We start from the raw sequence: 24,417 nt of genomic DNA on the forward strand, positions 1-24,417 counted from the left end.
TCTGAATCGACGCTGGAATTTTGGACGATGCCACTAGCTTCTAGGTAGATGGCCAGCGCAACACACCTTGGAGTGGTTTCCAGAAGATGGCTTCTCCAGGCCGCAGTGTGCGTGTGCCTGTGTTCTGCCCGCGTGTGCTGACTTCCTGGGGTGCAACCCTCTGTCGTAATCATTTCGCTTCTGGGAGAGAGACTCCACCCCAAGCAAGCCGCGTGCGGAGACCCTGCTGTCGGGGTTGCTGAGCTGATAGAAACGCCCAGACGGACACCCAGACGGACGCCCAGCAAGACCCAGAGCGCTCCGTGCGCGCAACAGCAAGACCGTGCGGCCGCTTCTGGGACTCGGGAGCAAGCCCACCGGCGGCGTGCGCTCACGCGCTGAGACTCTCTTCCTGTGTTCCCAGGGCCTGGCACCAGCCCCAGTCCTCCTGGGGGGATGCTGATGGCAGAGCAGAAGCCCCTCCCTCGGGCGCCTCCGCCCTCCACTCAGAGCCCGGGATGCCCGCTCTGGTGAATGGCCAGACTGATCCCAGGACAGCACCGCACCCCCCGGCCCAGGTAAGTTGGGAGGGGGCCGCCACGTCCCCCGGCGTCGGCTGCCCGTGTGGCACGTGTGTGCCCTGAACTCCGCGTGCGCTCACGTGCATCCCTGGTATGTCCCTGGCGTGTCCGTGTATGCCAGGCTGTGCTCAGGGGCTGGTAAGGAGTTTCTGTGCTGGAAGCCGCTGTTCCACTCTGTCCTGCTGGCTCAGCTCCACCGGGCGAGGCACGCCCAGCTCTGCAGCAGTGACTCTGGTCACGTAGACTGAAGCCGCCCACGCGTGTACACAGGTGTCACCTATGAATACGTAGCATCAGCGACAGGTAGCGTGGTGCTGTCTTCGGATGACAGCCGTGCCCACCGCAGCACACCTGCCGTCCGTCCCCGCCCGCTGCCGTGCTTCCCATTCTCCATGCTTGTGGAGTAGAAACACATATTTGAGCAAAGTTAAGCACAAGTGCCCTTTTCCACCGAAGGAGGAGGGTTCTTGGGGAACGTCTGCCCCTCGTGGAAAGATATTCGGCTCAGGCCACGGCGGTTAAAGTCAGTGGCGCACGCTGGTCCTGAGGCGGCTTTGCTGGCGGGACTGGGTGTTTGCGTGACCAGCACGGACTCGGGGAGCTCTGGGACCCCAGGAAGGTCACACAGAATAAGCTGTCCTCTGTTCCTCGGGGCGGAGGGGTTGTATATAAAAAAAGGTCTGTTAGTTTCGTTTGTCTCCCTGAAGAAAAAGAAATCTTTGAGAAGAGCCTAACCACATGTTTCGGGTTTTGAAATTAAGTAAATGATTCCTCTGCGGTCTTTCTCAGCAAGGTGGTTTGTGGGGGCCGCTGTGTTCTGTTAACGAAGAGGATTTTCCCTTTGAGCGTCTGTCCGTTGAGAATCAGTGGGAGCCTTCCTTCCAGATGCCCTCGTGGTCCTCATGGCAACAGGCAGGGGCCTGGCACGAGGTGGTGTCGTCACACCCGAGCACCTGTAACTTGTCTCTCTGGTTCGAGATCGATGCCCTTGATGCCTGGAGCCCTGGGCTCAGCAGCGAGGCCTCCTCTGGAGTTGGCCCTGACTGTCACCCGGGAGGGTCTGTGTGGGGGCCGCGGGCCTGCCCCGGATGCCTGGGGCCTTCTTCCATCTCCCCGCATGACCAGTGCCCCCCCCCAAGGCCTGCTGGGCTCACCCCAAGCTCCGACAGCCTTTCCATGAAGTCAGCTCAGAAGCCACGAGAGAAGCACCCTATGGACCCCGGTGCCTCTGCATAGGATAGCATTGAGGCTGGACAGACTTGACCGGACCCCATTCTGCATGGAGCAGACGTTCCCACGCGCCTCTCTGCTGCGGCCAGGCCTGGTTGGTGGCCTGCGTTGGTGGCCACTGGGTGACGGTGAAACCACGTCAGGACGGGGGCAGCTGCAGGGTTGGGACCAGGTGTCCGTGTGGGGCCTTGAAGCTGAGACTTCCTGGCTCCGCCACCAGCAGCCGGGTGGAGGCCTTTCGGGTGGAGCCGGCGGCACAAGTGTGTCTCCAGCCTCCCGGCGAGGGCTTGGGGTCACTGGGGTCGTGTAGGATTGCCAGCTATGGGGGCAGAAGAGCAGGCCCCCATCCCTTGAAAAAGGAACCAAGTGGCTCTGACCCCTTGAGGTCCAGAAATACCCATGACGAAGCCCAGCCACGGTGTTCTCGGTGCGCGTGTCGCCCGGCATCTCTCCGGGGAGACGGCCCCGGGAGCTGAGCTGCTGAAACGACGCTTCTTTCTGGAAAGAGCTCCTTGTGTTTGCTCTTGTTCACCGTCGCCGGACGCCTTGGGTTCTGCATCTGCCTCTGTACACCGAGCAGGTGGTCGTGGGGGGCGGGGGACGGTCCAGGACGCAGAAGCTCCCGTTTCTCGAGCAGCACGCGGTTTCCCGGGAAGGAGACAGGCAGCCCCCCAACCCCTCCAGGCCGCGTCGCAACCATGGCTGTGTCTGGGCGGAGTCTGGGAGCAGCCTCGGCTGCCCCTACCGGGCCTACTTCCTTCACTGAGGAAGTTCCAAAGACAGAAGTTCCAAAGAGCCAGGTTTCCAGAGAGGCTGAGAGACTTATTGTCAAAGTGGTAAAGGACCAGTCGAGGTCAAGGTGACCAGGCAGGTGACCCTTCCCAGAGATCAGTGCCTCATGGCTTTATGGAAGTCCCCGTCTACTCTCTACTGTCCTGATGGGGTCTTGGAGCTGGGAGGTCCCAGGCATGTTATGTCGAAGTGTGGACACCCTGTGGCAGAAGTGGCCTGTGTCGACGTCTACATTCCGAGTCCACTGGGTGGGGACACGGAGGCTCTGTGGCTGTTTTCCTTTTATTTGCTCAGCTGACTTTTCCCTGGGGTGGACAGCATGGACCAGCGGCTCACAGGGGCACCTGCACGGGGGTCTGTCTGTGCTGTCGTACTGAAAGGCTTTTGTTACAGTTTTAAGACAGTTGTAGCACCTGCTGGCTCAGTCGGTGGAGCTGGCCATTCTTGATGGCGGGGTTGTGAGTTCAAGCCCCACTTTGGCTATGGAGATAACTTATAAATAAAAAAAAATATTTGGGGCGCCTGGGTGGCTCAATGGGTTAAGCCTCTGCCTTTGGCTCGGGTCATGATCATCTCAGGGTCCTGGGGTCGAGCCCCGCGTCAGGCTCTCTGCTCAGCGGGGAGCCTGTTCCCACTCCCCCTATGCCTGCTTCTCTGCCTACTTGTGATGTCTCTCTCTGTCAAATAAGTAAATAAAATCTTTTAAAAAAATCTTTAAAATGTTGAAACAATTAAGACATTTCCGACAGGATCCATAATACCTGAAAGAAATAAGTTTGTAAAAAGAAAAAATAAGGAAGTAGGTTATAGTAGACAGTCCAGTGGTCAGGGCACAAGACCCGATTTAGAAGGGAGAGCTGTCTGACTGTCCTGACGTCCGACCTTGTGCCCGTAGTGCTGCGCGGCCGTCGGCCGTGGGGTTCTCAGCAGGTGCACGTGCACACTTCAGCTGTTACATTTCATTGAATTTCTCACTGAAATGCGGCTCATGATTGATTCCAAAGAGTTTTTTAGAAAGACTTATCAATAGGTAACATCAGTTGCTCTGAACACAGAGAACTTCAGCAGTGAAAGCTCTCACCTGGGTGTGCTTGCCGGCATAGTGCGGCACAACTGTTCACTCTGGGCCGCTGGGCGTCCCTGCCACGTTCACGCGGTGGAGAGGAGAGATGCCAGGGTCGCGCCGTGGCTAGGCATGGAGACCTCCGCCCACCGGGGGCTACTACTTAATGATTTAGGTTGCAGTTAAAATAGAGGCTCTGGGGGCGCCCGGCTGGCTCTGTCGGTGAGCACACGACTCTTGATCCTGGGGCCGTGAGTTCAAGCCCCACGCTGGTGTCGTGTTTACCAGCCCTTGCCTCCAGAAACAAACCCCAAACTTGAAATCTATAATCTGGTGTTGCTTCTTATCGGTCTTGGCCTTTTGCACAGAACTCCAGTGCTAGGGCAAAGGCATTGATTTATTTTAAAGAAAACACTTGAAGAAAATGTGAACTTCTAGTTTCAGCTGTGACAGCTTGTACTGGGCTTGCTGTCCAGGCAAAATCTGTTTGAGAATCCGGCCAACGCACGCACACACACCCTGGAGACTGACCAGCACAGGTGGGACTTGAAGGGCTGTGCTTTCCGTCCAGATTCGTTTCTGGCCCGTTTCCCAAGCACTGGAGCAGGGTGCTCTATGGCAAGGAGATGGAGGGGGTCCTTCAGGGCACCCAGGATAGCTGGGACTGGAGGAGCAAATCTCAAAAAGCAGGAAGCCACGGAGTCAGAGTCCCCACGTCTGCACACAAGCTCTCTCAGCTTCTGAGCCTTACACTGAGCAACACCCAGAATCCCAGTGAAACAGGACTGCCACTTAGGGGAGCGGAGCAGATATGCACAGTGGTGTGGCTCTGGGACACAGGAGGGACCGAGCAAGCCCAGGGAGGGTCAAGGAGACAATGGAGACAGCCCAGGGGAGCCACCGGTCACCCCGGTCAGAGGAGTGTGTGACTGTTCCTCTTGGGGTCATGAGTTCCAGCCCCACGTTTGCTGTAGAGATTATGTAAGTAAATAAAACTTAAAAAAGAAAAAAACCCAACAGAACAAGGGAGGCACCTTGGGCTTTCAGCGGAGACCCTGGAGGGGTCACACCTTGATGTGAAAGACTCTTCCTCAGAGTAAGACCAAAACCAGATTAGAGCAGCCCCGACAGCAGCTAACATGGAGCCCCACAGGGCAAAGGTTAGTGCTCCCAAGTCGGTCTGCTCAGCAGGAGGGACAGCAACAGTGAGACCAAGGAAGAGGGACAGCCCAGGAAGTGCCCCGCTGGCCTTGCCACAGTCTGCGCCTCACGGAAACAGAGTCCCCTGACTCAAGTCCCAGCTGCAAAAGCAGACGGGAAGACACCCCGTACTGACAACGTTCGGAACATTCTGGAAATGAAAATAAAATGTCTGAAATTAAGAATTCATTGCATAGTCGAATAGCAGTCTGGACACGACCTACGACAGGGTTAGTGAACTGGAAGCTTGGGAAATGTCCATGCTGAAGCTTGTAGGGAAAGAAACAAAAGAGGGGACACCTGGGTGCTTCGGTCAACAAGCATCTGCCTTCAGCTGAGGTCATGATACCGGAGTCCTGGAATCAGATCCTGCAACCGGCTCCCAGCTCGGTGGGGAGCCTGCTTCTCCCTCTGCCGCTCACTCTGTCAAATAAGTAAATAAAATATTTTTTAATAAAATATTTTTTTTAAAAGAGGAAGAAAACAAAAGAATGGGGAAAAAGCAAAGAGACACATGATACAGGGTGAAAGTGTGTAACACGTGTGTAATTGGATTTTCAATGGAGAAAGGCAGAAACAGAGCAGGACAGCACCCAAAGAGAGCAGTTCGTTTGCCGGAGCCGATGGAAGTCACCGGCCAACAGGTTCGAGAAGCTGCGGAGACTTGGAGCAGAATGAGCGCCAGACAGAAAACGGTGTCTGCAGACCGGACTGTCAAACTACTGGAAGCCAGGGACAGAAGGAAGTCTTCAAAGCAGCCAGCAAGGGCTGACACTGCTTCGCCGGGAGCCAGGCTGATGACAGTCTTGAGCAGAGGGCCAGGGAGGCCACACACCTGCCACGGTGTTGTTCATAGAGGGGCTGAGTGGAGACACTGTCATTCACACGGACCAACCACACGCACCCCACCCCCGCCACCAAGCGCGGAAGCCAGCCTCGCCAGCCCTCGCGAGACAGCAGCAGTGGCCGTGCGTGCGTGTGACGGGAAGCATCTCGATCGCTGAAAACGAGGCTCTTGTGGGGTTTTTAACAGAAACCAGGGTGTAACACAAGATGCGGACGGCACAAAGGGTCTGGGACGGGTGAACTTGACTGCTGAAGGCTCTGGCATTCTTCGTGAAGTCATGTGATAATGGCAGAAATAGTAAAGCACAACTCCGAGGCTTATGAAGAGAAAAAGACGGACAGCATTTGACTCATTAGAGATAAGGCACGCAGGGAGGAGTAAAGGACAAAACAAAAACATATTAAGATGGTAGACTTCACGTGGCTACATTGATTGAACATTCCAATAAAAAGATGAAAAAATTTGTGTGAAAAAAGTTCACTGTTTGTAGGTGATGTAATTCACAGATAAGAACCCAGAAAGTGTTAAAGCAAAAAGATAATAAGATAAGCCAAGGAAGGACGGCTGGGTGGCTCAGTGGGTGAAGTGTCTGCCTTTGGCTCAGGTCATGATCCTGGGGTCCTGGCATCCAGCCTGAGCCCCACGCCAGGCTCCCTGCTCAGCGGGGAGTCTGCTTCTCCCTCTGCCTCCCGCTGCCCCTGATCATGCTCTCTCTCTCAAATGAATAAAAAATCTTAAAAAGAAAAAGGTAAACCAAGGAAACCCCTAAAGGAAGTCTTTAATCTTAACATCAATGTAAACTGAAGAATTATTACTCAAGGGACCTCATGTAATGGTAAAGGGGTCAGTTCTGGGGGAGATGGAACAGGCCTAAATGTGCATGCCTAATTTTAAAATGTATGATGTGAAAGTTGGCCGCAGTCAAAGGAGAAAGATGAATTCACGTCCCAGTGGGAGACTTTGGACACATTTCCTCCGTAATTGATGGGCCAGTGGACGAGTAACAGTGAGGACAGAGATGATGTGAGCGGCTTCCAGATATTAAATGAGCCCCAAATTTCTGTAGTAACTCCATCTGGTCACATGGGATCACTCTTTTCCTAGATCACTGGGTTCAACTTGCTACTTTGCGGGGATATTTCCCACCTGTGTTCGGCAGGTGCTGACCTGTAACAATGTAACTAATCTGAAATTGACGCAGAATCTCCAGGTGCTGGTGAGGCGCCGACAGGGCAGATGGGTCTCAGTGGAGTCCGCGTCTTCTCTGAGTCGGCTGACATAATTCTCTACAGATCAGCAGCAAAAAGATACTGGAATATCCCCCAAACGTTTGGAAATCGAACAACATACTTTTAAGTAATGCTCGAGTCAAAGAAGTCACAGCGGAGATGGCAGAATATTTTCCACTGAGTGGTGTGACGAGAGAGCCCATCGGGACCCGCAGGACGCAGGTGAAATGGGCAAGGGGCCTTGTGCCCGGAGCTGCACTTAGTCTAATTTTGGGTCAAGGAATGAGAAAAGGGAGAGCAAATTAAACCCAGAGTAAACGGGAGTGCGCAAAAGAGGGCATGTCAGCGAAGTGGAGGCAGACGTGGGTAGAACAGTAGAGAAAGCCGTACAGGTTAATAAAACTCACAAGTTTGTGTCAGACGTGACCAGCATGAACAGAAGACTGTGCTAATTGTACATAAAAGGTATGAAGAGGAGATCACCACTAAGATCCTATAGGTATTAGAGCAATAATAAGAAAATATTGTGAACAATTTAGATCAACACATTTGACAAGCTGGGGGAAATGGGCCAATTCCTTAAAACACGGTCGGACTGGGAGCCGAAGGGGGTGTAAGGCAGCACGTAGGGCTCCCCCGGGAGCCCTTGGGACTGACTGTGGCCTCCTTGGGACCAAAGGGACCACTCGGCTGGTCCAGAGCAAGCTGGCTTAGGGTGGCTTAGTGCTCAAAGGACAGGGACCACCCGGGTTGTCTGGTGCTGGGGTGAGTAAGGCGACGTGATAGTTGGTTTGCCTGTGAAAGGCACACAGTTCTCTTGGAAATGGCCAAGCCCGCAAGGGGCGGTCCCGGGGCCCCAATGTGCAAGCATCGGGAGGCTTGAGGAAAGGCGTGGCTGTCACAGGCAGCGGGGAAGAGGCTGGCGGAAGAGGCTGGCGGAAGAGGCTGTCCACCGAGTGGTGGAACCACCAGGGAGCCTACCGCAGGCACAGTCTGCACAGACCACACGGTCTGACCCCTGGCCTGGGCGGAGGCGCCTCGGCTGTGCCCCAAGGCCGGACAGTCTTTTCAGTATGTGATCCTGAGTGCTCTGGATGTTGAGAAAAACGAATCTTGACTTCCAACTCACACCAAGCACAAAGATTAATTTGGGATGCATCAGAAGCCTAATTATAGAAAGTGTATGGTTTCAGAGAGGAAGACCGAGGACAATAGCTTCATGATCACGGCGGTGGTTTTCAAGGAGCCCATAAAAAGCACTCGTCTAAGTGGACATGGTGAAAATCACGAAATTTTCCACTAAAGATGCTGTTCAGAGAGTAAAAGGACCAGTCAGAGGCTGGAGAAAATGTTTGCAATAAGTATATCTGACAAAAGATTCATATTCAGAATACATAAAACTTTAGAAACAGGGGCACCTGGGTGGCTCAGTGGGTTAAGCTGCTGCCTTCGGCTCAGGTCATGATCCCAGGGTCCTGGGATCGAGCCCCGCATCGGGCTCTCTGCTCAGCGGGGAGCCTGCTTCCTCCTCTCTCTCTCTGCCTGCTTGTGATTTCTGTCTGTCAAATAAATAAATAAAATCTTTAAAAAAAAAAAAAAAACTTTAGAAACATCTAAGAAAGAGGTAGCTTAGTAAATCAAGGAAGAGACCTGAGCGAGCTCGTTACCAGTGGGCTTGGTGCCTTCTGTGGGTGGGACATGCAGATGACAGCCTCGCGGTGTGCGTCAGGCCGGAGGACAGAGACCCGCAGACCGCCCGAGCCAGGCCTCTGCAGTACACAGCCCCTGGGACGCTCGTGCGCTGCTGGAGGGGACATAGACTGATGCAGCCACGTGAAACACTGCCTGGCCCCGTCTGCTGAAATGGAACTTGCAAGTGCCCTGTGGCCCAGATAGTCCTCTCTTAGGCGTATGCCCAAGAGGAATCAGAGCCTGCTCAGCAGAAGACGTGTCTGGGAGCCGTCCGAGCACCACGGTCCATGAGGTCGGGTGCCCCTCGGCGCACGCGGCGGGGCGGGGGGTTGGCGTCGTACCATGGAATACAGCACAGCCACAAGCGAGAGCAAGCCGCTGCTCCAGACAGCCGCGCGGTGACTTTCGCTGACTCTGCTAGTGAATAAGGCTGAACCTGAGTGTGTGATCCCACAAATGCGAGGTCCCAACGCGGATGTCTGGCACACGTAAGTCAGCGGTATGCACTTCCTGTAGGGTTAGAAAACCTTTCAAAAGTAGTTTGGACACATCGGAGCTTCGCTATGTTCTAACACAAAATAATTGGCAGCTTATAAGTTAATAAACTTATTATCAGAAAAACGAAGTGGGGTTCCTGTTTGGACCTGTTTCTGAAATGCACTTGAAGTGCAGTGTTTGAAAATTACAGTCAGAAGCCGAGTGAAAATGCGATGGTCGTGAGGGAAGACTCGTGTGCCCTTCTGGAGAAACCGCCTCATGTAGCCGTCCGCAGATCCCGTCTGCATCGCCAGCGGTTCCCTGGAGGCTTTGAGGTGATCATGAAATGGTTCTGGAGTGTTCGCTTGTCCGGTGGGTTCGACCCTCCTGAGGGGCTGCAGGGCGGGGTGGGGGGTCAAGGACAGGTGGCGGCTGCCGAGCAGGCGTCCTACAGATGCATTTCTGCAACACTGGAGTCAGGTGTCACTGGGCTCCTTGCTCTGCGGAGTCTGGTGCGGCATCGGAACCTGCTTCTTGGTCATAAGCTTCCTGTGCGCCCCGGAGCGCTAGGTCTCAGGGAGGGCTTCCGGTTCAGACAGAGCGGCCGCGAGCGTCTGCTTCGGTTGGACGGGATTTATGCTTTTCCATCATTTCAATGACGCTGTCACCGTTGACCTTCTCAGGCTCTCTCAGCGTTCATGAGAAGAAAACCGTGAGCTGTGGCAAGTTTTCCGAACACACACAGACTGTAAGTCACAGGTTCTGGAAGTGTTAGGTTCTTTCCAAGAAGAAGTTGTTTCGATCACGACAGCCAGTGAAAATTCCCTTAGTGCTCACAGTGCTGTTCGTTCCCGGAGGTGGTGGAATGGTGTCCCCCATGCCAGAGCTGCGTCCGCGTCCTAACCCTCGGAACCTGTGGATGTGACCCTATGTGGATAGAAGGATCTTTGCAGATATAACTACATCTTGGAATATCCAAGTTGGACCTAAATCCAATGACAAGTGTCCTTATAAGAGACAGAAGAGGAGAGACCCAGACACGGAGAAGCCACACGAAGGAGGCGGAGATAGGAAGATGTGGCCACAAGTCCAGCACACCTGGACCCTCAGGAGCTGGAAGGGGCAGAAAGGACCCTCCCTGGAGCCTCCAGAGGGGGCACAGCCCTGCGACACCTGGGTCCCAGACTCTGGCTCCCCAGCTACAGACAGGTAGCTCTGTGGTACCTTCGACTGTCCCGCTCCTGGTGTTCCAGTGGAGGCAGGAAACTAACATAATAAGAAAAAGCCAACATTGTCATCTTTGCTTCAGAAAGTGTGCATTTTTAGTGTCTGGAGCCCTGTGCGGGCTCTCTTCCCAGCCAGGGAGGGTCCCTAACAAACAGCCACACTCATGCCTGTGCATTCTCCGTTGTTTTTCTAGGGAAAAAATGCAGCACTTCTGCACAGAAATCAGTTCTTTTTCACGTGTAAGTCCAAGTTGCTGAGTACAGAAGGCTAGAATACATAATTCGGCATTTTAACTTGCACGTTTATAGAGGCAGAATAGAGGCCATGAACAAATATTCTCAAAAAAGGTTGCTTTAAATAAAATAAGGTAAGAGTTCACTTCCTCTTCTCCCCTCCATCCCAGAGTGGGTGGTGCCTTTGCTTTATTTGGTGTAAGATGAAAAGTGGGATCACGGGGCCTTGGAGAACCCCTGAGGAGGACCGAAGGTGCAGAGCCAAGGGGGCGGGCCCTGGCAGGCCTGGTCTGCGGGCCGGCCCAGCTGCATCGGGTGTGCGGGCTGCGCGGCTTCCCTGACTCGGTCCCGCTGTGGGGGTGCTGGAGCCCTGCTCCGGGGGCCGCAGCCTGAGCTCCCCCTGGCTCGAGGCCCTCCTTTAGGAAGGGCAGCTCCCCTCTGGCTGCACGGAAACCCCAGAAACTCCTGCAGCTCTCTCCTCCAGCCCAGAGGCCAGGCTTGCAGAGCGTGTACGATGACAGCGGGGACCGATGTCCGTCACACCTGTGTGGCTTCAGGGGTCCTCCCTGCACCTCGGCTGAGGGCAGCAGACAAGACGGCCCGTGCCTCTTCTCAGGCTGTGCGTGCAGGAGGCGAGGAGAGGTGCGCCCGTCGGGGAGCTCATGGACTCGTGCGCGGGGGCCGAGCGGCGGGTGTGGCGTGGACGTCCCACAGGAAGGTCTCTGCTAGGTCAGTGAGGGCCCCAGACCCGTGCGGGCCGTCGCTGAAATGGCGGCATGGACAGCCGCCCACCGCATGTTAGCAGAATTGTGGCCTGCGTGACTGTACGTCACCGTTCCAGTCTGCGATCTAGAACCTGTTTGTGTGTAGAAAGGAGACTCGAGGTCAGACGCTGAGCTGTTAGCTAAGGTGGTCCTCGTGGCCGGGACGCGGGGCGCACGTGGGCTGCCACGTGCCTTCTGTGCCCCCTGCGGCCTTCTGGTTTTGCTGTCTTCCCCACGGCACAGCTGCAGCATCCGTCCCGCCCCCAGCTCCCGCCACACACACGCACACGCGCCCCGGTGCCAGCAAACGCATGGTCAGAGCTTCTGATTGTGAGCAAATGCTGTACTGCCTTGGCCAGGACAGATTTCTGAGAGAGGTGTTGGGGGGATGCAGCGTCCCTCTTATGGGCACGGAGACCACGAGGCGAGCGGGCAGCCAGGCTCCAGGCAGTGGTGTCGGTTGTGAGCTGTGATCAAGTCCACACAGCCTAGTGTTGGGGCCGTGGTGGCCTGAGGATGCCTAGAGGTCATCCTGGAAGGGTGTCCTGTGAGGACCAACTCTCACACCAGGGCCTGGAGCTCTAGGCACCCGGTAGGAGGACGGGCTCGCACCACCGCCCGTGGAAATGAAAGAAATCCGGGATGCTTGCATATTTAGATACCCTTTAAGGGTTCGTGCAAGAAACACTTTAAAAAAAAGTTGGAGACTGCTCTGGGGCGTCCAGCTGGCTCAGTGGTGCAGTGTGCAACTCTTGATCTCAGGGTTGTGAGTTCGAGCCCCACGTTGAGCGTAGAGCAGAGAGAGCAACACAGTGTTTCCACACACTGAAGCAGGCGTGTGTTAGGGGCAGAGGTGCAGCAGTGAGGGCCAGCTCGGCACAGGGAGCCCGGGAGCCAGTGTGCTTCCTGCCACTCTGCACCCCTCTTGCTGTCGTTTCGGCGCGGACATGCCCATGGCTGGGGCGTGAACAGCAGAATGGGTCTCGGGGCCATGGGCATGGCTCATGGAGATGGCAGTGAGGGCCCCTGCTACTGGGTGGCATGGTGGGCAGCCCATGGTTGTGGGGACAGGTGGTCATCCTTCCAGTAGATTGGCTGCTTCCTCCTGCAAGAGGGACCCAGGCTCTGAGTCACCTCAGCTTTGCTGGGTCCCGCTGTCTTGGGCTGTGTCACTCTGGGGCATTTGTTTTCTTATCTGCTGCCTGGGCACCTCCAGGGGCAGTGGTGACTGTGGCCAGAGCCTGCCACACTTGGACATTTGGTAGGGTTCGGAGGACCCAGTGGACGACCGCTGGGCTGATGGTGTCCGCACCCCTCCTGGGGTTCATTCCAGCAGCCTGCCTTTGGCCTTGGCCAGTGTTCGTGACTGTGGGGACCTTTGGCCTGTGTTTGGGGTGCTGGTGCCATGTGCAGCCGGCCGGGTACCATCTGGGCTGCAGAGCGTGAGGGCCCTGGGAAAATGCATCTGGACAGGTGTCCACCACCGGGCTCCTCGTGTGGCAGGAAGTGAGATCCCAGGCCCTGGCCGCTCCCAGCGATCCTGGTGAAGTCTGGGACGACTGCGTCCAGGCCTCGAGGTTAATGGAGTTACGAGTGGAGGCTCTGTGTGTTCCAGAGCGGCTAACTGTGGTGTCTGGGGTGCCCATCGCAGAGGGCACCACTCAGGATAAGCTGCCCCGTGCTTGGTGGGGCGCTGCACAGTGGGTCTGATGCATGGGACCCCAGCCCCCATGATCCCCACTAGGAGACGCCCTGGCGTGTGGGCAAGGTGCCTCTGAGGGTGTGGCCGCGTCCTGGTATGGGATGCGGCCGCTGCCGTGCGCTTGAGCAGGTCACAGGATGACCCCTCTGGGGCCCGGGCGTCACTCCCTGAAATGCAGGCAGAAGGGGTCACACCCGGGACAGAGGCCACTCGGTGGTCCTGCTGCACATCGGGGGCTGGCCCGAGCCTCTCCCTCGGCTGTGCCCCCAGCTGCTTAGATGGCACCTTCTCTCCGGACACTAAAAGTGCCGCCGGCCTGCGGGTGCCTGGAGGGGCCAGCTCTGCCCCGTGGCTCCTGGCCCCCAGCGGCCCGTGGGCTTGAGCGGAGCTGCAGGCTGGGCCCGGACTCTGGCTTCACGTGTCATCACACTGTCGTTTTCCGTTCCGACGGTGTGTGCGGCGCTCACGGGGTCTCGGACGCTCACGGCCCCGTGGCCGGCGGTGCTGGAAGCAGCGGCCTCCGACCTTCGGTGGGACGCGCGGGCCTCATGGGGGCGTCCGGGCGGGCTTGGCGGGGGCGGGCGGCTCACTGACTTCGCGGGTCTGCTGTCTTCCAGTGAACGAGTTCACGGTGATCAGAAAGAAGTTCAAGTGTCCCTACTGCAGCTTCTCGGCCATGCACCAGTGCATCCTCAAGCGCCACATGCGCTCCCACACCGGGGAGCGGCCCTACCCCTGCGAGATCTGCGGCAAGAAGTTCACGCGGCGCGAGCACATGAAGCGGCACACGCTGGTGAGTGGGGGCGGGGGGTCAGCGTGGGGTCAGCGTGGGTCGACACGGGGTCGGCACGGGGTCGCATGTGTCATCACAGGGTCGGCATAGGGTCAGCATGGTCGTCACAGGGTCGGCACGGGTCAGCATGGGGTCAGCGTGGGTCATCACAGGTCAGCATGGGGTCAGCGTGGGTCATCACGGGGTCAGCATGGGGTCAGCGTGGGTCATCACGGGGTCAGCATGGGGCAGTGTGGGGCATCACAGGGTCAGCATGGGGTCAGCGTGGGTCATCACGGGGTCAGCATGGGGCAGTGTGGGGCATCACGGGGTCAGCATGGGGTTAGCATGGGTTGTCATAAGGTCATCACCGGGTCGGGATGGGGTCAGCGTGGGTCGTCACAAGGTTGCATGGGGTCGGCATGGTGTCATCGTGGGGTCAACATGGGTCATCGTGGGGTCAGCACGGGGTCAGCATGGGGCCAGCATGGGTCGTCACAGGGTCAGCATGGGGTGGACCTGGGGTCAGCATGGGGTCAGCATGGGTCACCACAGGGTCGCACGGGGTAGGCCTGGGGTCAGCATAGATTGTCATGGGTCAGCGTGGGGTCAGTGTGGTCATCACGTGGTCAGCATGGGTCAGCGTGGGTTGTCACGGGGTCGGCATGGGTCAGCATGGGTCGTCACAGGGTCATCATGGAGTCGGCATGGGGTTGTCACGGGGTCGGCATGGGGCTGGCATGATGGTCAGTGGAGGGTAGTTAGCGTGGGGTCCTCATGGGGTCAGCTGGGCCCACTCTGTGCCGGGCTGAGAGGTCCAGGAAGCTGGGATGATGATGCGGGGTGCCCAGAAGGCCATGGGAAGCCCTAAAGCAGGTTCTGCTCTGCAGGGGGAAGGCCAGTTGAGTAGGTGGAGCCATGTTGACCCCCACCCTTCCTGAGAAGCTCCACCCCATGAGACTTGGGCCAGAAAGCAGGTGGGCCATAGCACCCCCAGCCCCAGAGCTCGGCCTGGCTTTGGCAAGCTCCAGCCAGGCCTTGGCAAGTGCTTCCTCCCCTGCCAGGACCCCTGCCCTGGGCCCCTCGTGTCCCACCACGTCACTTCCTCCAGTGCCCCGGCTCCAAGTCATGGTGGGACCCCCCGGCTCCCCCACGGCCTTGTAAGTGTTGGGTTACCTGGCAGTGGTGGCACCCAGCCGGCAGGTGCTGAATGGATGCATTTACTCGGTCAAGGAGTGATAGAAGGTCGTCCTTGAAACACGGAGGCAGATTTGCCAAAACGCGCAGGGCAAGGGAGCCTTGGGCAGGCGAGATGAACCATGGGGGCAAGGGCTGGACCACAAGGTTGTGCACAGTGTCATCTTTTTTTTCTTTTTTAAGATTTTTTTTTTTTAAAGATTTTATTTGTTTATTTGACAGACAGAGATCACAAGTAGGCAGAGAGGCAGGCAGAGAGAGGAGGAAGCAGGCTCCCCGCCGAGCAGAGAGCCCGATGTGGGGCTCGATCCCAGGACCCTGTGACCATGACCTGAGCCGAAGGCAGAGGCTTTAACCCACTGAGCCAACCAGGTGCCCCAACAGTGTCATCTTCTTGAGACTCACACTCAAGGCAGGGTTCAGGGCTGAGAGTGGGGCCAGCTGGAGTTTGCAGGGCTGACGCAGTGGAGGCGGCCCTGGGTGACAGATGCCCAGAGCCCTCAGCCTGTGCCACAGGGGCCGGGAGAGGGCATCACGGTGATGTCATGAGTCTGGGAATCTGCAAGGTGTCAGGAGTCGTCCTCAGGGCACAGACTTGGCTGACCCTGAAGCATGCTGAGAACCCCCAGGAGGTATGGGAGGGCTGTGTTGGCCGTGGTAGGGGGGACCTGGGGTGCCCTAGCGCAAGGGCAGCAGGTGGCTGGGGGAGGGCCGGGTGACACCCTCAGGCCTGGCTGCTGGTGAGGGGAGCCGTGTGGACGAGTGGGGTCTTTGCCTGTGTGTGTCCATCTGGGGTGCGTGGGGGGCTCTGCCTCACTTTGGGGTCGCATCCAGATTTACTCTGCTTGGACCCCCCGTTGGCTCTCTGCACGGAGCAACCTTACTAGCGTGTTGTTTCATTTTCCAGCCCAGTGGGGGCTCTTATTTGGGGGTGAGGACACCTGGGAAGGCTCCCATGAAGTCAGGCAGCAAAGATGGAGGGGGGACAGCCCCAAGAGGTAGGGGGGCCCAGCCCAGCTGACCGAGGGATGTCCCGTGGCCTGGCCTGCAGGGTCCCCCCACCCCTGCCATGGGGTCCAGCAGCGGGGGAAGCGGTAGCCCCGGCCTGGACGGCAGGTCTGTGAGGCAGTCGCTGCGGCTGACTTGATGCCTCCGACTGCAGAGCTGGCCTTTCGTCCATGCGGCCCCTCTGTGGAGCCCACCCTGAGAGCCACAGAGGCTCACGTTATCACGGAAACTTGGGGGGACACATGCGCCGATGCCCACGCTGTCCTACTCGGAGGTGAACGGTGGCTGGTTGGTCACACTCAGGTGCTGGAGGTTGTGGCTCCACAGGTTGCAACGGCTTTCCCTAGCAAAACCACGTTATTGCTGCAGGAGACGGTCCTGTCGGAGGCTCTGCGTGGTCATTGCCGTTTGCCTGGGATGGGGCAAGATTTCCATCCTGGGGTCCTGCTTGGGCTTCAGGGAGGAACATAAATCCCTGAAAATGTACTTAAAATGTGTACAGGTTTGCCTTTTTCTGAGAAGAGGCTCTGTGTCTTCCCCTTTCATTGTTGGGAGCCCCGACCCCAAGAAGCTGCTGAGCGTCTGCCAGCAGGTGGCAGTAGGGGCACTCGGCGTCCTCGTGCAGTGGGAGGGACTGGGGCAGCCGCGCCAGGAGTCCTCTGGAGGGGGGTGGGGGTAGGGGCTGGGGGTGGGGGGTGTCTCAGGAGCGGCCTCCCATTGAGGACGAGCCCTGGATTGCCACGGTGCCCACAGCCTCCCTCTCTCCTCCATGTGCTTGTTAGGACAGGTGCCCGACCATCTGGTGCCGGCCAAGGGGCTCCCCGCGACGCCTTTGTCGCTCTGGGCCATCCTGGCACAGCCCCCGGCTCCCTGCATGGGAGCCCTGGGTCTTGAGGGGCGTCCGTGGACGCTGCCTCCCCCGGCGTAGCCTGGCCGGCTCTCAGAACAGCTTCTGTGAGGGGAGGGTCGAGGGGGCCCTGGCTGGAAAATCGAACAAACGGAAGAGACAAACGGGAGGGTTCCAGGGACCGCGTTGTTTGAGGCTCCGTTTCTAGATTCAGGACGTGTGGGGACCCAGCCAGTGGACGCTGGGCGGCCGCGAACCATGGAGCGGTGGTCTCCGTGGGCGGGGACCGTTCACGGCTGCCTGTGGAGCCCCTGCGCTGGGCGACAAGGAGCCCTCCGGCCAGGACGGGGAAGGGGCCCCTTCTAAGGGCCCAGCCCCCAGGACAGGGACCCGTTGGTGAGGGTGTGTTCCGGGTGTGGAGGAAGACGCAGCTCAGCGAACTTTTCCCACCCTGACACCACTCGCTGTATTTTCATTTACTTGAGTGCTCTGGACGCCAGAGACTCCGAAAACCCTGAGGAATTAAAATTGCAGCTTCCTGCTCCCTGCACCGACCACCCCCTCCCCCTTCCCCGCGCTGACCACCTATCCCCCCTGACTGCCCATCCCCTGCACTGACTGCCCATCCCCCCGCGCTGACCACCCCTCCCCCGCAGGTCCACAGCAAGGACAAGAAGTACGTGTGCAAGTTGTGCAGCCGTGTGTTCATGTCGGCCGCCAGCGTGGGCATCAAGCATGGCTCACGGCGTCACGGCGTGTGTGCTGACTGCGCGGGCCGAGGTGTGGCCGGGCCCCTGGACGGCGGCGGCACTGAGGGCTCCCCTGAGCTGTTCCCTGGCGATGGGCCCTACCTGGAGGACCCGGACGACCCACGGGGGGAGGGCGAGGAGGAGCTGTGTGAGGACGAGGACGAGGTGGGCCTGGCCCACGAGGATGCGCTGCTGGTGGCCGAGAAGGAGGACGAGGACTCACCGCCGGGACCCGGCAGCCCCCCGGGCGCGCCCGACAAGGACTTTTCCTGGATCTCCTAGGCCGCGGGGTGAGGGCCCTGCCACCCCTCCTGGGGGTGGGGCCGTGGCCATGCCACCCCTCCACCATGCGTGTGTGTGTGCACACGTGTGTGCGTGCGTGTGTGTGTGTGCGTGTGCACGTGTGTTTCCCTAGGGATCTGCTCTCACCTGGGGCCAGACCACGCTGACCCCCCTTTGTTCTGCTCCTGCCCCCAGACACACACGGAAGCCCGCGGGCTCTGAGGCAGGCATGACCCCAGTGAGTCGGGGCTCCAGGACCGAACAGGACGTTGGGGGGCACAGGGTGGGTTTGAGCAGAGGGAGAGCACACGTTCCCTCGTGTCTGCGGGGACGAAGGGAGGGTCCCCGGCAGGTACGTGTGGCCAGGGCATCAAGGGAGCCCATGTGGCCAGCCAGGCCTCAGGACGCACGATGGCCAGATGACCAGGTCATGGTCGGGGCAGGTCGGGGTCCTGAGCGTCGTCCCCGAGGCCACAGGTCCAAGGGACGTTAAGGAAGGTGTTGCATACATCCGATGTCCAGAGCTGGAGTCCCCACCCCCCACCCCCTGCTCTGCTCGCCCTTTCTCAGCAGCCTGGTCACTGCCTACGGCCACCGCCACAGCTTCTGCCGCAGTTGTGGCCATTCCTCGCGGAACCCAGGCCCAGTGTCCAGGAAGCCCTGGGGCCCTCCCGCCTCTGGGCTTTGGTGCTTCCCGTCGATCAGCTGCAGCAGCCCCGGCCAGGCCGAGGCCTCCCAGGTGCTATCTTCCCGTGGAGGTGGCCGGGTGGGGACCGACGTGCCACGCTCCTCTGGCGCAGGGCTCAGAGCTCCCCGCTGCCGGCCACTCAGGTCCCTTCGGGGCGCCCGGGCTCTCCGCTCCGCACTTCCTTGGGGAGCCCGGGGCGGCCTCGGCCCCTCGGCCCCGCCGTCTTGGCCAGGCCACTCCCGCTCACACCCCCGGGTGCCCTTGCCTTGTTGCTGCTAACAGTGGGGGTGGGGACCTGACTGCCACGTGCTGCTCACACCTCCCCGCGTGGGTAACCAAACTTTTTAAGTCGTCGGAGACGTATTTGAGGTAGTTGCATACAATTATGTCGTTGGCATTATTTTTCTGACGTGACGAAGCCTGGCGTTGTCTTACCTTCCGCTTGTCGGTCCATCCGTTGTCTCTGGAGATGAGCTCACCGCCTCTTCATCACTCCGGTGTTTTCTGAGTGAAAAGCAAGGGCCCCGCTGGGAGGACCGTCCCCTGGGCCGCAGGACCCACCCTGGTCTGTCCCCTTCCCGCCCGTCCACCGGGAACCTCACTTCTCTACTCAGACATTCCGTCCCGCGCCCGCCTGGCGGAGGCCCCTGCTGAAGACCGTGTTCTTGTTCTCTTTGTCCACGGCTGTCAGCTGCTATGCGGCTGGCCGCCAAGTCACATCTATTCTTTTTAGGTGTAAACAGGAGAATCCCACGAGTCCCTAACTTGGGTTCCGGTGGTGGCCTGGAGTGCTCGCCCGGGGTGGCTGCTGGGGAGCCAGGCACCCCCAGATAGAGGGCGCGGACGGGGCCGCCTGCACTCCTATCCTCCGTGGGGACGTGGGGACGAAGCCCGCCCTTCCTGACATGGAAGTGGCGAGGCCAGTGCAGGGCTCTGGGACACACTTCCCTTGCTGCCTTTCACCAGTGAGGCCCTGGGGTGCACCCCTCACGGGGCCCTCAGAACTGTGTACCTCCCCGACTTTCTGACCCCTTTTCTAAACAGACCTCCTTTCTTACAAATGTATTTGGAAACCAGACCTTTGCTACCAACAGTGTCTCTGGGTTTTGTACTGGTTCCACTGCTCAGGCCCTCCCGCCCACACCCTGGGCCACCTCTGCCTCGCACTCAGGACATCTCGCTCTCTCTGACCCGCCGCTCCCTGCTCCGGACCACCCTTGCTGACGTTTTCGGGGGGTCGCTGTCAGTGCCACAGGGGCATTTTCTTCCTTAAAACCAACACTGTACTGGAAGACTGAGGGCCCCACCCCTGCCCACCTAGTCTGCCGGGCGTGCGCCGGGCGGCTGGCCGGTTTGTGGAGGTGAACGCGCCCCGCTCAGGAGGCGTGGAGGGAAAAGACGTGTGATGAAGGGTTTTTTTACGTGACTGTTTTTTTTTTTTTAAATCAATGTTTAAACCTAATAAATATTTTTTTATGAAGAGGAAAAAAATGTGTAGATTACATTTCACGTTTTGTACTTTTTTGTTCGTGTCTGTCTGTATTTTGGTGTTTGCAACACCAAAGTGGAAAATGCAGTGCGTTGAGTGGTGAGTTCTTTGTGGTGGGGGGGACAGGGAACCCATAGGACTTTTGTATCAAGCTCTGGATCCTGACCGGGTTGTATGTTTGGACTCTGGGTTTTGGGAAACAGTCGTAACACTGCCAGGACTGAATAGGGACCTCGACTCGAGACACAGCTACTCCTTCCGACTTTGCACATCTTCCTTTTTAGAAAAGAAACTCTGAGAAAATGCAAAAACTGGAACTTTTTGCAATATGATGAAAGATGATCTTATTTTCGCTCATTCTGTGACGTGTGCGATGCTTAAGAAAGCCATACTTACTGGTTGGTTTTATTTTCTGGGTTCTATACTGTGTTTTGTGTGTGTCCCTTCCAGAACTCCTTGTAGTGAGGGCGCTGTGTGTGCGCTTTTCCTAAATATTTATTTTTCCAACATGCTCTCAACCTGTCAACAAAAGCAAAACAGACAGACAAGGGCAGTGTTTGAAAATTGTTGTTCTTCCCCCCTTGGGGACAATCTATATTATACCCACTTTATAGTGATTACCCTACGCCTGTGTTTGTACTGGAGATGTGTTTACTGTTTGGGAGAAGAGACGTCTGTGATCGGTCGGCAGAAAATCGCAGCCGCTGCAGTCCGCAGCCGCAGGGCAGGGCACAGCCCCTTCCCGTCTGCAGTGGCCGCTCTGGGCCTGCCCAGGGCCCTCCTTCCTGTGACGGGTTAGTTTCGACCTTCTTGCAAAGCTTCCACTTCCAATAAACTGGGAAACTGCGGCTCGAGCGGACGCCTCCTGAGTCTTTCACGGCGCCCCTCCTCCTGTGTCAGGGCCTCCTGGGTCTGCCCACCCACCACCCCTGCCTTTGGCAGGGTCTCCGTCCCCCGCCCCCCGCAGGATGCAGACACGACTTCTGGAAAAACCCAAATCTTTAATTTTTCTCCTTGCCTGGCGCGGCCCAGACTCGAGACACCTGAGCTTCGCAAACACGACACAAACGTCACTCCCTGGAACCACTGGGTTAAGTGTGGGCAGGGGAGGCCCCCACGACACCCCCTCAAAGTGCATCACAGACCGGCCCCCACAAGTCCATGGGCTGACAGGCAGGGCGGGTGGCCCCCCGCAGGGACCCCTCCAAGTGCATCAGAGGCCGGCCCCCACGTGGCCCCGACAAGTCCGGGGGCTGGCAGGCAGGGCAGGCGGCACCCCCCACCCAGGGACCCCGGGCCAAGGGGCCAGCCACTGAGGGTTAGTGCAAAAGGCTGGTTTCTTCAGAGGCACTTTGAGTGGTGGGACCTCCCCCAAGCCTCGGGGGTCCAGGGTCACCAACTTTCCCCACCATCAAGAAGCAGACCCTGTGGCGGGAAGAGCCCAGGGCTGGAGGCGGTGGCGGTTGCTTTCCTCCCGGCGGAGTCCCGTGGGCGGGCCGCAGCACCAGCAGGCGCTCAGTCCAGGAAGCGCTGGCACGCCTTCTTCCAGCGGCAGGCCGTGCACCACAGGTCCCGCCGCTCCAGGCCATATACTTTCCGGCACTTCTTGGCGTCACCACGCGGCTTCCTAGGGGAGACACAGAGGAGACACGGGCTGATGCCAGGCTCCGCGCCCTCCCTCCCCCGCACACCTGCCCCGGCCCCTCCCCACGCACGCACCTCGGGTTGGCACCAAGCTTGGAGGGCAGGGTTGGCACACAGGTCCTGACAGTGGTGGGCTGTGGCTCCAGGCCGATGGGGGCCAGGCAGCCCTGAAAGGAGACACAGCTGTGTCCTCTCCCCCATCCCAAGCACCCTGAGACTCACCCAGAGCGGCTGCCTGTGGCCTCACCCACCTGGTAGGTGTCGTCACCACGGCACACCTCAGGGGGTGCCCCAGAACTCAGCACAGGGACCGGGGGCAGGGCCAGCGGGCGCAGCAGGCTGGACAGGGTCGGGGGCTCTGGCAGGTCCAGGCGGGGGAAGGCGGGTGGTGCGGAGGCCGTGGGGGATGCGGGGGACAGGCTGGACAGCCCGTCGGCCAGCACATCCATCTCTGTGTAGTAGAAGTCCTCCTCCCCGTCGCTGTGCTCTGGCTCCGCCTGCCGCCTGCTGGGGACACGGTGGGTGGGAGCTGCAGCCCTCGTCCCGCCTGGCTTGGCCTCCCCCCCCCCCCCCCCCCCCCGGCCAGCCCCGCCGCACCCCAGGTGCACCAGGCGGATGTGTCTCTGCATCCCGGAGGCCGTGCTCAGCACCTTCCCACACCGCTTCCACAGACACTGGAACAGGACCTGCACTGAGCTCTGGGTGACAAGGGCTGGTGGTCAGGCCCGGCCGCCACGTCCACCCCGCCCTGAGGGCCGCCTCAGGCTCACCTTCCTCTTCCTTGGGGCAGGTTCCCCAAACAGGAAATGGGCTGCCTCAGACGGCAGCGGGGGCGAGGGGATAGATGGAGAGGACAGGTCACTGGCCAGGTCCCAGCCCCAGTCTCCGCTGCTGCCACTGCTGCTGCAGCTGTGCCGGGGCCGCCCCAGGGCCTCCTTCCAGGGCTCCGGGCCAGGCTCTGTGGGGACACGCCAGCACCCGTGGTAGGACTTTTGGCTCAGGCTTCACTGCGGGAGCTGCCCCCACAGGCCCCTTCACTCTGAGCCTGAGAGCACAGTCCTTTGGAGGAGGCAGTGGCCGGGAGCAGCCAGCCCTCACCGCCTGCAGACCGGCCTTCCCGGCACGGGGACAGGTACACAGACATCCCATGTGGGGAGATGCCTGGCCAGCGGGGGGGAACAGACAGGTCCCAGGCCCACAGGCCTGGGACACTGGCTCTGGCCTCAGTCAGAGGCACGGGGGTCCTGATGTCTGTCTTGGGCCTCAAGAGACCTACGTAGATGGTGCCAGACCAGGCAAAGGGGTTCTGTTTGCCCCAAGGCGCGGGCAACTCTAGGGGCCTGGAGAGACAGGGGTCCTGCCCTCCCTACCCAGGTCGCCTGTCACAGTCTCACCTGGGGCCCCCAGCAGGAGGGGGCTGGTGGACAGACTTGTGAGGGCAGCTGCAGCCATGACTTCATCCAGTCGGGACTGTCCGGCGGGGGCCCTGGAAGAGGTGCGGGTGGTGTCAGGCTCCTCCCCTGGCCCAGCACACGCGCAGGCCTGGGCACTGTGTGTGTGGGGGGGGGGGTTCACCAGCTCCCTCCCTCCAGGCGCTGGGCTAGAGGCCCGTCTCCACCCCCAGCTCTGGTTACACAGCTCCAAATCTCCAGCAACCAGCAGAAACAGCGCCTGGGCTGGGGTCTCCGTGAAGCCTGACTTCTCTGCCGCCCAGGCTTTGTTCCATGGTGGGTCCTTCAGGCCCAGGAGCTGGACAGGGGTCTGAGGCCCCACCCCCTGGCCCAGCGCGGGCCAGGCCAGGCCAGCCCTCCCCCCACACTAATCACGATTGTGCAACAGCAGCTGTGGGCCTGCGCCAGGCCTGGGAGGGAGGGAACAGCCAGCGGCCGCCAGGAGAGACTGGGCTCCAAGCGCAAGCCGGTCCCCAGGCCCCGACAGGCCAGGCCAGAGCCTGCCTCTACCTGAGAAGCTTTGGGTGTGGGGCACCCCCGCTTCTAGGCAGGGCTAAGAGATGGCAGTCAGAAGCCCTGTGGACCGTCGGCCTCACAACAGCGAGCAGGCTCTAGTGCACAGAGACTGACAGGGGCCCCTCCCAGCTCTAAACTCTGGCCCCCAGAGCTTGGGGGGCACCAGGGGCACAATGTATTGATAATTTCTGCTCCACTCCTCCAGCGCTGGAGAGTTGGGGAAGGGGGCAGAAACCCCATGCCAGGGGCCCTGACCTACCCTACCCGAAGCCCACCACGCCCCGTGGGGTGGGGTTCAAGAAGGCACGTGCCTGCGCCCCACCCACCACCCCTGCGCACACCAGCGCACGTGTGCGCACGCCCACCTCGGCCTGGCGCGCCGCACCCTGGCTCACCTCTGCGCTGGCACCGGGATGTGCGCCGACGGCTTCGGGGGCCCCACCGCCGCCCCCGCCCACGTCCCCGGGGCCCCTAGGTCGGCGGCCCGCGGCTCCGGCTCCCGAGGCAGCACGAACTCCAAGCCCGCAAAGCCGCCGCCCACGGCAGGGCCCTGCGGAAGGGGCAGGCTCAGCGCAGGCAGCGGCGCGGAGGACGGGGGTTCCCAGCCCCCATCCCATCCGCTCCGCACCCGCCCCCCGAACCGGCTGCGGCCGGTGGGGACGGCGCGGCCCCGCCCCCGGCCCCGCCCCCGGCGCGGCGCGGCGGGAATTGCTCCCGGGGCCGCCCGGCCCTGCCCGGCCCTGCCCGGCCCTGCCGGG

General features: G+C 59.5%; 2 protein-coding genes across 8 annotated transcripts in view; one reads left to right on the top strand and one right to left on the bottom strand.

Moving 5' to 3' along the window:
• The window catches only part of LOC111141919 (zinc finger and BTB domain containing 46), a 56,435-nt gene extending 35,533 nt beyond the window's left edge, over window positions 1-20,902 (top strand). For all 5 annotated transcript variants that reach the window (XM_022494765.1, XM_022494764.1, XM_022494767.1 and 2 more), the window contains 2 exons: window positions 13,634-13,809; window positions 17,497-20,902. In XM_022494765.1, the coding sequence (XP_022350473.1) occupies window positions 13,634-13,809; window positions 17,497-17,871 (551 nt within the window). In that variant the 3' untranslated portion in view covers window positions 17,872-20,902. The remainder of the gene's footprint in view (window positions 1-13,633; window positions 13,810-17,496) is intronic.
• Window positions 20,903-21,035: 133 nt separating this feature from the next.
• On the bottom strand, window positions 21,036-24,236 carry LOC111141600 (SLC2A4 regulator). 3 transcript variants are annotated; one of them, XM_022494271.1, is made up of 7 exons: window positions 24,055-24,236; window positions 23,087-23,178; window positions 22,463-22,650; window positions 22,290-22,390; window positions 21,944-22,196; window positions 21,768-21,859; window positions 21,036-21,675 (listed from the first exon to the last, which is right to left on the bottom strand). In XM_022494271.1, exons 2-7 carry the CDS (start codon window positions 23,142-23,144, stop codon window positions 21,564-21,566), a joined length of 804 nt encoding a protein of 267 aa, XP_022349979.1. In that variant the 5' UTR covers window positions 23,145-23,178; window positions 24,055-24,236; the 3' UTR covers window positions 21,036-21,563. The 3 variants fall into 3 exon arrangements, with proteins under 3 accessions (XP_022349979.1, XP_022349978.1, XP_022349977.1); XM_022494270.1 differs by having other exon boundaries at window positions 21,944-22,199; XM_022494269.1 differs by having other exon boundaries at window positions 21,944-22,199; window positions 22,290-22,366; window positions 24,055-24,170.
• Between the last annotated feature and the right edge of the window lie 181 nt (window positions 24,237-24,417).

This window comes from Enhydra lutris, unplaced genomic scaffold (genome assembly GCF_002288905.1).
Source record: "Enhydra lutris kenyoni isolate GAN:26980312 unplaced genomic scaffold, ASM228890v2 scaffoldscaffold6, whole genome shotgun sequence".
NCBI classification, from domain to species: domain Eukaryota; kingdom Metazoa; phylum Chordata; class Mammalia; order Carnivora; family Mustelidae; genus Enhydra; species Enhydra lutris.

Excerpts from the sequence above, each read along its gene's own strand:
- LOC111141600 (XM_022494270.1), bottom strand. The coding sequence starts at position 23,144 with ATGGCTGCAGCTGCCCTCACAAGTCTGTCCACCAGCCCCCTCCTGCTG. Across the intron at positions 22,651-23,086 it reads CCTCCTGCTGGGGGCCCCAG|AGCCTGGCCCGGAGCCCTGG; the intron begins GTGAGACTGTGA and ends GTGTCCCCACAG. Across the intron at positions 21,860-21,943 it reads GTGGTGACGACACCTACCAG|GGCTGCCTGGCCCCCATCGG; the intron begins GTGGGTGAGGCC and ends GTCTCCTTTCAG.